Source organism: Zingiber officinale, chromosome 7A (assembly GCF_018446385.1).
Source record: "Zingiber officinale cultivar Zhangliang chromosome 7A, Zo_v1.1, whole genome shotgun sequence".
Taxonomy (NCBI): Eukaryota; Viridiplantae; Streptophyta; class Magnoliopsida; order Zingiberales; family Zingiberaceae; genus Zingiber; species Zingiber officinale.
The window spans coordinates 122,908,466-122,925,111 of record NC_055998.1 but is presented as its reverse complement, the minus strand read 5'-3'; the positions used below and the strand labels follow the sequence as shown (position 1 = coordinate 122,925,111).

At 39.5% G+C, this 16,646-nt stretch overlaps 1 protein-coding gene across 1 annotated transcript; it reads right to left on the bottom strand.

The window, feature by feature from the left end:
- Positions 1-438: 438 nt before the first annotated feature.
- LOC122002313 (receptor-like protein 7) lies at positions 439-3,935 on the bottom strand. The gene has a single exon (XM_042557443.1). The coding sequence runs from the start codon at positions 3,871-3,873 to the stop codon at positions 547-549; it is 3,327 nt and encodes a 1,108-aa protein (XP_042413377.1). The 5' UTR covers positions 3,874-3,935; the 3' UTR covers positions 439-546.
- Between the last annotated feature and the right edge of the window lie 12,711 nt (positions 3,936-16,646).

Below are 16,646 nucleotides of genomic sequence, written 5' to 3'. Positions count from 1 at the left end.
ATGTAGACTCTGCATATTGCTTGCATGGAAGAGGAGAAAAATATAAACAATGGGCTCCTTACTCAACCTACGTGCTAGATAAATCCCACAAGTTAGGAGTCTCCGAATTATCAAACATTACTCAATCGTCCTGTTTATAACTGAATACTTCGAAATAAGATTAGAACACTTTAAGATGGTTTATTTTTGCTTGAGCACAACATTATAGTAATTAGATCATATGTAAGCACAACATTACAGTAATTAGATAACTTGTTAGTGGATTGATAAACGATGGTGATCATTTAACAAAACGAAATGTATTTCAAATTGCAGAAGGATCCAATGCTGATGCAGAGCAAAAGGCAATAATTTGGGGTTGAGATGACAAGTTGGCTCGTAGAACATGTGTTTTATGCAACAATATGTTAAAAGCAATGTTGTTAAAATTATAAGAAATAAAAAAAGAAATGGATGGATGACTCTATTAATAGATCTAATTTCATACAAAGTAGCTGTGTGGAATTTTCTATTACCTCTGATCAAAAGTTCTGTACAGACAAAATCTCATGTTTCCACAGTCAAATCTCTAGGACAAGAGCACTGCACATGATGTATAATGGCTTTGCCTGAATGAAACTCTAGACGAGTACAGAAGAGGCAAAATCTTTGGCCTTCATCTTCTATCTCACACAAGTCATAGCCAACATCATCGGCTGCCACCTTGACCTCCCCACAATAATCACAAAACCATCCAGGAAAAAGTGCTCTGAGCATGTTGTCAACATGCTTATTGTACCACTTCCTACTTTCATTCCAAAACATTAAAGGCCCAATAACAATTGCCAAGCCACCTCCAAACCCCAAACCCATGGCAATGCATTGCCAGTTTAGATTCGTTGATGAAGCTGAGGATGACAAACTAGAGTCTGAACGAGGCACTTCATTGCATTGTTTTGCCAATGGTTCGCCGCATAGTTCATTTCCTTCATATGAAGTTTCTCGAAATGTGGTAAATTGTTTGCCCTGTGGAATTGGTCCAACCAGATGATTGTATGAGACATTCAGAAAAGAGAGAAAGGTCAACGAAGTTAGCTCCAAAGGGATCTCTCCAGAGAGTTGGTTCGTGGAGAGGTCCAATGACTCCAGTTGTGTCATGGCTCCAAGCTTAGGAGGGATCCCACCTGTCAGGAGATTGCGTGAAAGGTTTAGAACACAAAGTGAAGTTAGGTCACCAACGGTCTGCGGGATGCTGCCATTTAGCATGTTGTTTGAGAAGTCGATTGCTGTGAAAATTGTCAAGACTTTCGATAGTGTCAATGTCAGCCCTTTGCTTGTGATTGTAACAGTATTTTCATAATAAGATGATTTACTGTATTGTAAGAATCTGAAACCAACTGTTTGGCGGTCAATATCTGAATTAAACAACATGGCTTTGAGATTTCTAAAGCAATTTTGGGGCAAGTTACCAATAAAATTATTAGATGACAAATCAAAAATTTGCAGCTTTGAGAAGGTATGATAGCTTTCTATGGTTCCCGGAGGATTTACAAGGGTTCCATAAAATTCATTGGCCTTCATAACAAGGACCCGCAGCTCAGAAAGGTTCCCCAGCCAATACGGAAATGAGTCTTTTATATGATTGTTGCCAATATCAAGGACCTCCAACGAAGAACAATTTGTCAAGGACATAGGCAACTTCCCATGAAGTTGGTTATGGTTGAGATTTATTGTCCGAAGAGCACATCCTTCAACAATGTCCTGTGGAAACTGTCCATATAATTTATTTCCCCTCAGATTTAGGACTCTCAAATCATTACTTCCTTCCAAGAGGCATGATGGGATGGAACCACTCAAGTTGTTGTTTGAGAGATCAAGGACTTGAAGAAAGTTAGCATTGCAAATTGAGACTGGAATTTCACCTGTGAGTGTGTTGTTAGAAAGTGATAGGAAAACTGTGTAATTCAGGTGGATGATCAAGACTTCTGGAATGACAGACGAAAAATAGTTGCTTGAGAAGTCCAGAACAATAGTGTTCAGTGGAAGGAGTGGAATAGGCCCCTGAAGCCTGTTGCTATGGAGATCCAGGATCATCAGAGATGGCGTACTGAGATTTGCTGGTGGTCCTTCCACAGACGTAAATAAGTTGTACGACAGATTCAAGTAATCAAGATTTCCATTGCCAATGCTCCATATCCATTCTGGTATTGCATCTGGAATGCTGTTGTTTGAGAGGTCAAGGTAACTGATCCCACGAAGATTTTGCAAGAATGCCGGAATCTTTTCTAAATTGCAGGAAACCAACTTCAATGTACTAATCTTTGGGAATGAACTATTAGATAAACCATTAACTCTCTCTGTTATCTTCAACATGTTGTTTGACAGGTCAAGATTAGAGAGATTTCTCAATTTCCAGAACTGATCAATGTCTAGCATACCATCGAAGTTGTTTGATGCAAGTGAAAGAACTTTTAATCCTGAGAGATTGAACAAGGATTCTGGAACTGGCCCTTCCAGACTGTTATCGCTCACGTCAACAGTCGTCAAGGAGGGAGAAGCATTCTGAAAATTTTTGAGCGGACCTGAAAACATATTCTGGCTAAGGTACAGAACCTGTAAAGAGGGTAGAGTAAACAGCGAAACAGGAATCGGTCCAGAGAGTGAATTGTTCCTCATATCAATTTTTTTGAGGTTGCCAAATCCATCCTTACTCGAGAAAGAAGGGATTTTTCCTGTCAGGTTATTATGTGAAAGGTTTATGTCGGCAATCTTCGACCATTGATCAGTTGGAGGAATAACGCCGCTGAAACTATTCAGAGAAAGGTCCAAGTGAATCATTTGCGTGAGATTTGCCATCGAAGGTGGTATTGAACCAGAAAAACTACAATTGGAAAGCTGCAATTTTGACAAAGCTTTGAGGTTACCAGTTGATTCCGGTAGAACACCAGAAAAGTTCGTCGCGGAGAGCAACAAAATTTCCAAAGCGCTAGCCACGGAGAATTCCGGCAAGTGCCCAGAAAGCATTGGGTTGTTGGAAACATCAAGAACTGTCAGATTTCTGAGTCGAAATAAGCTTTCAGGAAGGTATCCCTGAAGCCCGCAAGAATCGAGGACAAGCACACTCAAAGATGAGAAATTACTAAGGAAATTGGGAACGCTGGACCTCAAGGAATTCCCAGATAGGCGAAGCGTCGAGAGCGATGAGAGGTTGGAGAGGGAATAGTGAATGGAACCGGAGAGGGAACAGCCCGACAAGCTCAGCACTTGCAGTCCCGGGGTTGAAGCTGACACTGCCCCGCACCACTCGTACCCATCGGCCGAGATGTTGACGCCATCTAAGACAAGTTCTCTCAGATTGCTAAGGTTGCGAACTAGGGTTCCGAAATTGGGATCCTGGAGCTTTATCGAAATGTCAAGGGGCTCTGCTAAAGCGGAGGTGGAAATGTCCAGAGACACCAAATTCCGGAGGCGACCTATGTCGGCCGGGATTTGACCGGAAAATCCAGCGTAGGAGAGATTGAGGCTGGTGAGGTTAACAAGCTTCGAGAAGGGCAAATCCAGTAAGGGAATCCCATCAAACAGGTTGTGCGCGAGGTTGAGCGATGTGAGGTGGGTAAGGTTGAAGAGGGCAAGGTCGATCATTCCGGACAGCGAGAAACTGCTGAGGTTGAGGGAGACGACGCGACCGGTGGAGCTGTAGCAGGACACGCCCTCCCACGTGCAGCAGTCGGAACCGGACCGCCAAGATGCGAGCTTTGAGGCGTCGGAGAAGCCGCCCTTGAGCTGGAGGAGGGCGGAGCTGTCGTCGGAGACGCAGACATCGGCGGCAATCAGGTCAAAGAAGAAGGGCGCCGACAAGAAGAGTAGGAGGACGTGGTGGCGATGGAAGCTCATGGTGGGGGAGACGCTGAGCCAGGAAGTGGACGATGGATGAGAACTAATAGGCGGCGATTCGGCGAGACGCATTACCGTCGGTTTTTTGAATTTTATATTGAAAAGTTTACATTTTACCCCTATAACTTACCTACTCTTTCCGTTCTTCCTGTGATTTAAAATATTATAGTTTACTCTTATAATTTATAAAATAAAACAAACCAGAAATTTCATTTTATGACATATTGTTGGAATGTAGATATTTGGAAAACGCGTTTTAGCGCCCTCCACAGGTAGTTAATATTCATTAAGAATTATTTAATATTAAGATAATCACTCTATCAATTATATCAAACCGTGGGATAAAAAGAATATGAACATAGATAATCACAAATTCTTTGAAAGGTTTTTTAGTTTTGTTATTATTTAAATTTAAAAATTAATGGATACAAATGTCTGCATCTCATTTTTATTTTTTATCAAAAATAACTCTTTATACTATTTGTACATTTATTCTCATGTCTTCCCATATTTTGAATCAATCAAACACATTATAGCAATTATAATTTGTTAACTGTTATACTACATAATCTATTAAAATATTTATACTATAACAGTTATAAAATTTTAATTGTTTCACTTATTACTGAAACTATGAAATTAGTAAGAAAATAATAATGAGGATAGACGAAAGATAAAGATACCTTTTATAAGTGTCAAAAAACAAACAGAGAAAAAAAACACTGTCCTTTTGCTTTTTTTTATTCAAAATTAATCACATATTTAAATAAATAAGAGGTGTAATTAAAAAATATTAAATTCTTGGACTCATGTGCGTTTCTTCATTTATATTATTATTAGTGACCGATCAAAAATTTTCGATGGACCGCGATTATATTTTTTTTCTCGGGGTCCGAAGTCAAAAATTACGGCAATCGATTCCAGAATTCAGTAAAACTGTGGACGTTGACATGGAATTTCGGAGTGTGCATTAAATGTCAACAAATAGACGGACTTTACGACTAATCTCGAACGGATCAATCTTGCATTTAGACCTTTGGACTCATCTTCACACTCAAGCACATTAATATTTACACTTTTTGTTTTCCAACAATCGAGAATGGATCGACAGGGTTTTTGAAGATCTTTTTTTACCATGTTTTTTATGGAAGCTATTTTTTCTGTTCTTCATATTCAGAGTTTTTGAAAGACTTTGATAGGTTTTCTTTGGCAAGATCATTATTAATTGTTGAGATTTCAGCATTAGTAGCGTGAATTGACCGTGCACTCGTTCTTTTTCTCTTGATCTTCTTATTCTTTATTTTAAAAGCAAGAAAAGTTAACCTGAGTAAAGAGAGTGATCCACTATTCTATTATATATTTTAAAGTTACTTAAATTTATAGTTTCAGGCTAGCGGTGGGATACCATACAATTTTATAAGCATATTCTCGTGGTCGATAAAATTTTTTCTGAGAATCGGATTAATCATTTCTGAGATTAATCAGTTTACAGAGCCTTAATTAATAAAATTAATTAATTAAATTATCAAAAATAAAAGCCCCCATTTATTATTCTTATTTATATATAAATATACAGATAAATTTTTTTAACGATTATTAATTAATTAGTGTTAACTAGTTGATTAATTGAAGAAAAGTTGAGAATTAATTAATATGATGATTAATGAAGATTATTAAGTTAATTCATGGCGGTTGATTAATTAACTGATATTTAAGATTTAATTATCTATTTAAAAAATAATAATCTCACTTAGTCTCATTGACTATCCTTGGGTGACTGGTCCGGTCCTACAAAAGTTTTCCATTGGCCACCAGGGTAAATCAGGAAGCGCATGCGGTGGTCAACCCAAAAGTCCAACATCCTTTGATTACGTCCCCCATTTGGAAGAAAAATTTATAGCTGAGGTTCAAACTGCGGGTGCTTGGGTGATAATTTGGATGTTCTACTGCGACACCATTGCCCCGAGGACATTTAATTATCTATTTAAGTATGAATTGCTAGTTAAATGAGTTTAATAATCAATGAGAAAATAAGCAAATATAAGGGAAAATAAAATGTTTGACCTATACATACTATTTATGGTTACGGGAAGTTTTTTAGTATTTAATTTTGTGTTGTATCATATATTTATAGGATTTAAGTTTAAGATAGACCTTTTGACTTGAAGACAGATAGGATATTCTATAATTGAGATGGGTACATCATCCTTTGACATCTTTAGATTTTTTATTTTAGTACATAATTTTGTTATCTGTATTGATTGCTTAATAGTTACGTTTACCTTAATATTAACTTCTTGAGCTTGACCTTTTTTTTGTTTGATTTTATATTTTGATTTATTTTGATATATATATATATATAATGTGATTATTTATTTTGTTTTACTTATGATTACATTGTATAGATCTTGTCATCATGTCTCCCATGTTGGTGCAATTTATCTTGGATCAAGGTTGATTAGATTAACTAAATTTGAGTTGGTTCAACCTTGAGTCTTAATATTTGAGTTTAATATTTGACAATGTATGTGTTAGTCCCCTGGCGGTCAATTAGAGGGGAGTGAATAGTCCTGAAAATAAAATCAAACCTTCCTCGACGTTTTAATCTAAATTAAGAAAGCACTTGTATATAATAATAGAAAAAAAATGCATAAACTAAAAATAGAGGTAAGAGAATTTATTAGGTTTGCAATCAGAGGATTATTAATCCTACATAAATGAAGTTCACTCAAGTCTTCTTTGGGCGGAGTAGCATCTTTACAACGTTGACAGCTCACAAAAATAGTAGAATAAGAATAGAAGTCATTTTACAAGTGATGTTCTAAGCTGCTAAGATCAGGGCTATATTTATAGCTCTGATCAAGGCGCTTAGAAGGGTTCCAGGCGCCTGGACATTGATAGAATTTTATCCTCTTCGCAATAGATCACGCCACATCAAGTTTTGATAAAATTTATGATCCAGGCGATCCGGACCAATGTCAACCATGTGTTGACTTTTTGATCTGGGCTCTCGCTTCGGCTCCGCTCAGTTAGGTGATTTCGGTCATCCGGAATAGAGCTCACCCGAACCCATTTTCCAGCCTTCGCGAGCAACCTTCCGCTTCAGCTTCTCATCCCTCGGAAATATCGCGCACCTCCTTCTCGTCCGCTAGTGTACTTTGCAAAAGCACCTCGTCCCTCGGACGTATCGAGCCCGCTGACTCTCTCCCGTGTCGTCCTTCTCGCTAACAGCCTCTTTCGCCCGACTTCCTGTGCCCCCAAATTCATGCACACTTAGACACAGGGCATCAAAATAACAACAAGACCTAATTTGACTTGGTTGATCACATCAAAACCATCACGGGGTATTTACAATCTATCATTTTTGATGTGGATCAATCCAAGTTAAATTATGGTTAAAACAAGATATTAAATTAAAGACATTAAATGAATGAAACAGTAAATATGTAATATTTTGAGAAATATAGCTCCCTCTTAATCCTAACTTCTAATTCTCTCCCTTTGATCACATTAAAAATAGGGGGATTTTACTAAATTAAGTTGAAATTAAAGTATAAGGAATTTATATTTAAAAATTAAAACCAGTGAGTTATACTTAGGAAAAATTTTGAAAAATTTATACGGGAAATTCTGATTTTATGATTAAATAGTAATTTTAAACAAAAAAGAATTCTAAAAATAATTTGATTTGTTGAAAAGTTATGAAATTTTTTATATAGGTTAATCAGACACATTGAGAGTAGTAATAAAATCTTCATAAGAAAATAATATTAATTGAAACGGTAATGATTTATTTACTATAGAAGGATGAATTTTGAAAAAAAAAATACTCAAAAGTAGTTTAAAGATTCAAAAATTCTTGAGAAAGTTTTTGAGAATAGAAATGTGTACGTATATTTGTAAAAAAATTACATTTTCAAAAATTAAGTATTCAAGAAAATTTTATTTTAAAAGTTAGCATTTATCTAAATAATTCATCAAGATATTTCAATTATTAGATAAAGAATATTATAAGTTTTTATTGAAAAATATATTTTGTAAAAATAACTTTGAAAAATATTTTTTAAATTGAAAATTATAAAAATAAGACAACGGTCAAAAAAATGAAAATTTTCTACATATAGGAAATTAAGTCCTCTTTTTCAAAAAAAAAAAATCAATAACTAATTAATTTTGAACCAGAATTGTACAAAAGAATTTATTTTAGCATATTAGGCAATTAAAAGGTGAATATTAAATTAAAATTAGAAATATGCATAAATTAAACTAAGCATATTTTTGGAATTCAATATAGATTCCTTCCTACTGATTAATCAAATATTTTCTAGGGATGTATGTTTTTGTTATTTTTCTGATGTGACCCTTATGAAATCTATAATACCAATTTAATCCTTTATAGTTCCTAAAATTTGAAGCAGAAAAATTTGAACATTTTAAATTTTTTATTTGTTCTTTCAAATTAGCATTTTTCAATTTTTAACTTATTTAAATTCTCTATTAAGCATGATTTTGCTAAGGTTTTTTTTATTTCTAAATTTTTATTTTTTTAATTTGTCATTTTTAGTTTTTAATTTGCACATTGATTTTGCCATTGATTTAATGTTAAAATAAACTTGTTCAGGTGGTAAAAGACATACCTCACTTACCATGTCAGATATGAAGCTTAATTCTCCCCCTGCTTCACTGCATTCGTTTGAAGTCACTCCCCCTTCATCGATGTTAGCTTCTGAGATGTTTTGTTCTTCATGGCTAGCCATCAGTGCTAATCCGACGTATGCCTCTATTTCTAACTTGGATGATGAGCTTTCGTCCCAATTGGCCTTGAGATTCTTGTGCTTGTTTTGCTTGGGCCTCTTGTCTTTTTTCCTTTTTGAGTTCCGGGTAGTCCTCCTTTATGTGTCTTAGATTTTTCCTGTTATGCATTTCTTTAAATTTGTTAGATCTAAATTTTTTTCTAAATTTTCTTACCATATAAGCTTCTTGGTTTTCTTCCGGATCTAATTCTGATTCGGGTTCATCCTTTTTTGTGGCTTTTAGTGTCAGATTCTGGCTTGATTCTTTTGTTGTACTTGCACATCTGGTTTCATGTAATTCTAAGATAGAAAAGAGTTCCTCTAGGGTACTTACCTCCAAATCCTTCGAGATGTAGTAGGCGTCGATTATCGAGGTCCATTCTGTTGGTGCAGTTTGTACTAACGGTCTAACTCAGGTTTTAATGAATGACAAGTAAGTTAAGTTAGATATAATTGTGATCTAACCACTTTACTAAGTGTGCAGAAGCTAACCAGATAGGTCGACGTGTAGGACCGTTGGGCCGGCTAGGAGGGGGTTGTTGGATATACACAAAAGAAAAACAAACCCTCCTCGAACTCTTTAAGCTAACACTTGCATAAATAAATTAAGCGGTAAATTAAAAGCATAAAGAAAAAGCGAGGCAAAAGTATTTACTTGGTTACAACCGATGTGGTTGTTAATCCAAGGAAGATTAAGCTCAATAAAACTCTTTCAGGCGGAGAAGCCTCTTACAATGTTGAAGCGCAGAAAATAGAAGCTTAGACTAAAAGAGAGCGTGCAAGCACTGGATTTACAATCAGTGAGTTCGTTGAAAAGCTTCTGGACCAAGGCTATATTTATAGTCTTGGTTGGGGCGCCTGGAAGGGTTCCGGGCGCCCTGGGGGGGATAAAACTTATCCCCAACGTTCAGATCGAGTCAAAACTTGATCTGGTCAATTTTACTGCTCAGGGTGCCCCGGAGGGTTCCGGGCGCCCCGGAGCCCAAAGTCAACAGTTGTTGACTTTTTCGTCCGGGGCTTCTTCTCTGGTTCAGTCCCGCCTCGGTCCGGTTCTTCTCCTCCGGATCTGCTCGTTTGGGTGATCTCTGCCATCCGGAAAAGGGCTCACCCGAACCCAACTTCCGGTATTCTCGAGCAGCCTTCCGCTCCGGCTTCTCGTCCCTCGGAATCGCTGTGTGTTTCCTTCTCGTCCACCAGCGTACTCATCCGCAGTCTTCGTCCCTCAGTCGCACCGCGTGCCGACTTTCTCGCTAGCTGCGTCTCTTGCTCCCCGAGCAATCTTCCGCTCCGGCTTTCGTCCCTCGGAACCATCGCACGCTTCCTTCTCGTCCACCGGGGTACTCTTCCGCACCGCCTCATCCCTCAGACGCACCGCGTGTCGTCCTTCTCGCTAGCTGCGTCTTCCGCTCGAGTACCTGTGCTCCTAAGCTCCTGCACACTTAGACACAAGGTTAAAACAACGCACGACCTAACTTAACTTGTTGATCACACCAAAACAACCTTGGGGTTCCAACAATCTCCCCTTTTTTGGTGTGATAAACCCAAGTTAAGCTAGGGTTACAAATAGACATAGAATAAAAACAATTTATTGCAATAACATGCAACATGATAGAAAAAATTGAATTTCAAAAATTTCAAATTTTAATTTTCAATTTTCTACCTCCCCCTAGACTTATACTTTTCCTTCTCCCCCTTTGATCACAATAAAAATGGGGTTTCAATAAAAACAATATAAGGGTTTGACACTTAGAAAAATTATAGAAATTTATTTCAATATTTTTCGGAGAAAAAATATTTCCAAGTTAAAAAAAAAATTCTATGTCAAAGAATGACTTTTGAAAAATTCTCTAAGTTTTCACCAAAAATAAATCTTTCTAAGCCCAAAAATTTATGCAAGAAAATTTAAGAAAATTGATAGGAAAAAAAATTTTCTATGCATTTATTTATTTATTTTATACTGATACTTATATCAACAAGTTTTAAATTTCTATTTTAATTTTTCATAACTTCTCAAATTACACTTTTTCAAATTTAAAGCTACAGATATTAAACATGCAATAATTTGTATCATGTTAATTTCTATTATTTTTTGAATTGCAACTTCACAAAAATATTCAAATAGCATAGATTCTAACTTGATAAAAATTTTCGACAATATAAAAAATTCTTTCGGTAATATGCAAAATTCGTTCGAAAGAATATTTTGTAATTTGCAAGAATTTTTTAACAACAAAAATTCTAATTTACAGGAATCTATTAACAGATTTCTTAATCCGAAACACTTTTTCGGTGACTCAATTTCTAAATCACAAAAATCTTCAGGCAATATTTCTATTGAATTAACCGGTTGTTCAGAAGGTAGAGACCATACCTTACTTACCTCGTTGGCCGTTGGTTCTCCCCCTGTTGAATTAATTTCTTCCAAAGATTCTCCCCCTTCATCGATCTCGGGATGTACTTCGGCTGTTGGGGTTGTCTCGGTAATTTCTTCCATCTCGGATTCTTCTGATGACGGCTCGATGTCTATTGAGGGGACGGCTTCAATCGGTTCTTCGTAGAGTTTTAAGAACTTTTCCCAAAGTTCTTTTGCACTGTTGTATTCGCCAACTCTATCAAAGTCTTCGTTTGGTATTGCGGTTAAAATGTGAAACTCTGCCCGACCGTTTGCCATTGACTCGTCACGTTGCTTCTTGTTCCATAGGCGTAGATCGAGTTCTTCTCCATTCGTTGTCTTTGGTGCTTCATAACCTGTTTTCATTATTAGAGAAATACCAATATCAGAGTTAAGAAATACCGTCATTTGTTGCTTCCAAGAAGCAAGCTCCCCCTCGAATGCTGGTGGGTAGTCGCTAGCTCCGGCCATTGTTTTGTTGCTTCAGACGACGGTTAGTCCTTCTAAGGCGTACTCGGCTCTGATACCACTTGTAGGACCGTTGGGCCGGCTAGGAGGGGGTTGTTGGATATCCTGCTAACACAAAAGAAAAACAAACCCTCCTCGAACTCTTTAAGCTAACACTTGCATAAATAAATTAAGCGGTAAATTAAAAGCATAAAGAAAAAGCGAGGCAAAAGTATTTACTTGGTTACAACCGATGTGGTTGTTAATCCAAGGAAGATTAAGCTCAATAAAACTCCTTCAGGCGGAGAAGCCTCTTACAATGTTGAAGCGCAGAAAATAGAAGCTTAGACTAAAAGAGAGCGTGCAAGCACTGGATTTACAATCAGTGAGTTCGTTGAAAAGATTCTGGACCAAGGCTATATTTATAGTCTTGGTCGGGGCGCCTGGAAGGGTTCCGGGCGCCCTGGGGGGGATAAAACTTATCCCCAACGTTCAAATCGAGTCAAAACTCGATCTGGTCAATTTTACTGCTTAGGGTGCCTCGGAGGGTTCCGGGCGCCCCGGAGGGCTCCGGGCGCCCTGGGCTGCTCCGGGCGCCCTGGGCTGCTCCGGGCGCCCTGGGCTGCTCCGGGCACCCCGGACTGCTCAAGGCGCCCCGGAGCCCAAAGTCAACAGTTGTTGACTTTTTCGTCCGGGGCTTCTTCTCTGGTTCAGTCCCGCCTCGGTCCGGTTCTTCTCCTCCGGATCCGCTCGCTTGGGTGATCTCTGCCATCCGGAAAAGGGCTCACCCGAACCCAACTTCCAGTCTTCTCGAGCAGCCTTCCGCTCCGGCTTCTCGTCCCTCGGAATCGCTGCGTGTTTCCTTCTCGTCCACCAGCGTACTCATCCGCAGTCTTCGTCCCTCAGTCGCACCGCGTGCCGACCTTCTCGCTAGCTGCGTCTCTTACTCCCCGAGCAATCTTCCGCTCCGACTTTCGTCCCTCGAAACCATCGCACGCTTCCTTCTCATCCACCGGGGTACTCTTCCGCAGCACCTCGTCCCTCAGACGCACCGCGTGCCGTCCTTCTCGCTAGCTGCGTCTTCCGCTCGAGTACCTGTGCTCCTAAGCTCCTGCACACTTAGACACAAGGTTAAAACAACGCAGGATCTAACTTAACTTGTTGATCACACCAAAACAACCTTGGGGTTCCAACACGACGGACCAACCGAATATCTGACGAGAAGTCTAGCTAGGTCAACGGGCCGACTGAATAGCTGGTGCGAAGTCCAGCTAGATCAACGGACCGATTGGATAGCTGGTGCCAAGTCTAGATAGGTCGACGGACTGATCGGATATCTGGCAAGAAGTCTAGTTGGATCTACGGACTGGATAACTGGCAGACTGGTAAGTAAAGGTAAGTCATTGGAGGAGAGTGACTAAGTGAGGATAAGTCCTGATTGAGGGGACAGTAGGTATTAGTTCAGGTTAGGTCTATTTCGGATTCCTAATATGATACCTTGACTAGTTCCTGATCCTAGGAGGACATGAACTAATTATTACTGCTCATTATTATTGTGCTAACATTTGTCTTGCAGGTTGTTATTTGATTTATTGGACTAACGTTGTTTGGCAGGACAAAAGAGCTAATTTGTCTTCGGTTGAACAATGTTTAAAGGCACCTTCAAGCATTGGAAGAGACTTTCGTACTATTTATCGAAGGCGCCTTTCGCAGGATAAAAATTAACCTCTTCGGCAATAAGCTCTAGAAAAACTCAAGATCAAATTTAACCCATTGGAGGCGCTTTCAATGCCCATGGAAGGTGTCTTCCATGCTCTATTTAAAGCTGCTCGCCCAAGGCTTCTACAACAACTCGCATACAAGCTTCTACGTATCTGATTGAGGTTCCGACTGCTCCGGCCTACTGCTGTGACTTTGCTATGATGTTGTTGCACCCGACTACTGCCGAGGAACCGACCGACATTGAGCCTAAGGTGACAATTTTCAAAGGTGTTGGGTAACGAGATGTAATTTGTGTATTTAAGTATTTATAATAGGACAAGTGCAGGGTGTTGCACTTGTTCCATCTTTTCGTACTTGATTCCCTTTTTTAGAGGTATCGAAAAAGGTATTTTAGTGGATTGTCCATCGATAGGTCAACGGGACTTGGATCTTGGAGTAGGAGTCGCCAAAGGCTCCGAACCAAGTAAAACTGAACGCGTGTTATTTTACTTAGCTTGCTTTTCTATTTCCATCTTTTCTCGTAGTTTTCCGCTGCGTACTGAGTTCTTAAAAATGAAAAAGATGAGTTTTAAAAAACCACATGATTCACCCCCCCCCCCTCTCACGTGCCTATCGATCCAACACATTCTGGAGTCCTAGGAAAAGTGTTGAGTATGTAGCATACCGAGTCCTGATTGGTTACCATTTCATCGAGGTTGACCAATCCTGTGATCAACTCCTTGATCTTCGCATATACTTCGGCTACCTTCTCACCTTTTTCTAGACGGATGTTCATCAGTTTATTCCAAAGAATGTCCCATCGTGTGAGTGTTCCTGTTGGAAAAAGCAATCTGTTATCGGAGATATTGGGGAATTTACCGAATTTAAATATACCAAATTAAATTTAACTTATCTGTTAAAATTACTGGGCAGATAATCTTAGGCTGCCAGTAGGACTGGTTTTCTCCCAAGTGTTGAAGGCGGACTGCAAAATGCTGAGAGGCAGAGCATCCTAGCGAGCAGATCGGCCAAATGCTCGACTGGGCGAAGGGTCGAGTGGTTGAGTGGATCGAGTGAGAGGTTGAGCTTGTGACCGACCGAACAGACCGAGCGAGCAGCCTCAGCGAGTGAGCAGTCGAGTAAGCATACGGTTGAACGAGCTTGCGGCCGAGCGGACAAAGAGGGCGAGTGAATGAGTGTCCAGTTGAGCGATCAAGCGAGCGTACAGTCGGACGGGCTTGCAGCCAAGCGGAGGAAGAGGCCGAGCAAGCGGACGGGGCAAGTGATTGACCGGGCAAACTGACCGAGCAACTGAGTGAATGGCTGAGGGCCGAGTGACTTACCGAGCGAGCAGCTAGGCAAGTGGCCGACCGAGCAAACAGTCTGGCAAGTGAGCGAAAGGTCGAGCGAACTGGGCGAGCGACCGAGTGAACTGGGCGAGCGACCGAGTGAACTGGGCGAGTGGCTGAGCGAACTCAGCGATCATACGGGCGTGCAACTGACCAGATGAAAATGCCAACCGAGTTAGCGGCTGAGCGAACGTGGAATTCGAGCGGGTGGATGGACCGAGGCCTGCGAGGGTTGCAGTTTCCTTGAAACATATTCGCCCACCTTCGGCTGTGCTTCGAGGTTTCCTCGGGTCGTTTGTTTCCCAAGATACAACGGTGAACCGTAATCCCCACCAAGCACTAATGGTCACGGGCACTTCGCCAAGCAAGAGATGCATGATAGAGGAGAAGGGGAATGTAGGTGGAGAGCTTCAACATTTTGAGCGTGTAACTTTTTGCATGTGGTGACAGCCTCCTTATATAGGAGCTATGACCAATGGGCAACGTTAATGATCGTTTAATGATCAGTATTTGTCAACTGTGAAATACCAACGTTTCACTCAGCTACATTAATCTTTAATTTAATGCATCTATTACACCCTTAAATAAAGCAGCAAAAAATTTATATGGCAAAATGTTGGTTGTTCCACTTAGGCAAATTTTGTCTCGATCGGTCCGACATTCGAAGCAGTAAGTCGTGCTTGCACACGAGTCAATTGGTTCAGTGCAATCCGTGCCCTCGATTTACACCCCCTCTGTACACTCACACATGAGAGAGAGTCTCTCCCCATGTATTTATTTACATTATCAATGCATGTGAATCAATAAAACTCCCAATGTGGGATTAAAGTGTCATTCATAATGAAGTTTCATGCCTCTTCCACCTTTTCTCCATTCACATATATCTAACAGTTCCTTCGTGGAGTTCCAAGAACTTCTCCCAAAGATCTTTTGCCGATGTGTAGCTTCCGATATGATTTACTTCTTGATGCGATAATACACTTAAAAGCTGATATTCCACTCTGTCGTTGGCTACAAAATCACTTTGCTCCTTTTTCTTCCAGAGGTACTCTTCTTTCTCTACGTCTTGTTTATATTTTAGAACTGCAAAGTCATACTTAATTATTAAAAGAATTTCAAAGTTGGTTTTTAGGAATACCTCCATTCGACATTTTCCAGTGAGTGAATTCCCTCTTGAATTTTGGCGAGATGAGGCTTGGTCAGGCCATCGATTTCTTTGCTTCGGTCGGTGATTAGTTCTTCTGAAGCGACCTCACTCTGATACCAATTATTGATCCCCTAGCGGCCAGTTAGAGTGAGGTGAATAACCCTGAAAATCAAATCAAACCTTCCTCGCTGTTTCAATCTAAATTAAGAAAGCACTTGTATAATAATAGAAAGTAAATGCATAAACTAAAAGCAAAGATAAGAGAATTTACTAGGTTTGCAGTCAGAATATTGCTAATCCTAGACAAATGAAGTTCACTCAAGTCTCCTTTGGGCCAAGTAGCTTCTTTACAACGTTGACATCTCAAAAGTAGAAGAACAAGATTAGAAGTTGTTTTACAAGTGATGTTCTAAGCTACTGGGATTAAGACTATATTTATAACCCTGATCGGGGCGCTTGAAAGGGTTCCAAGCGCCTGGATGTGGATAGAATTTTATCCTTTTCGTAATAGATCGCGTCACATCCAGTTTTGATAAAATTTCTAGTCCGAGTGCCCGGACCAACGTCAACTTGTTGGACCAATTATGCACCTGAGAGGTGGGGTGAATCACGTGGTTTTCAAAAACTCGTATTTTTTTGTTTTGAAATCATGAGTATGCGTAGGGGAAATTAAAAGGGTGAATAACATAGAAAAACATGAGTGGTTTTACTTTGTTCGGAGCCTTCGACGACTTCTACTGCAAGACCCAGGTCCCACGGACCTATCAATAGGTAATCCACTAAAAACCTCTTCCGGTACCTCTGGAAGAGGGAATCGAGTACAGAGAAAGTTCGAAGAAGTGTAATAGACTATACTGTATATTTGCAGAATTTAATTACAACTAGAAATCTTGTTATCGACACTTTAGGAATTGATGTGAAAGCGCTCGTGTCAGAGTCAGTCT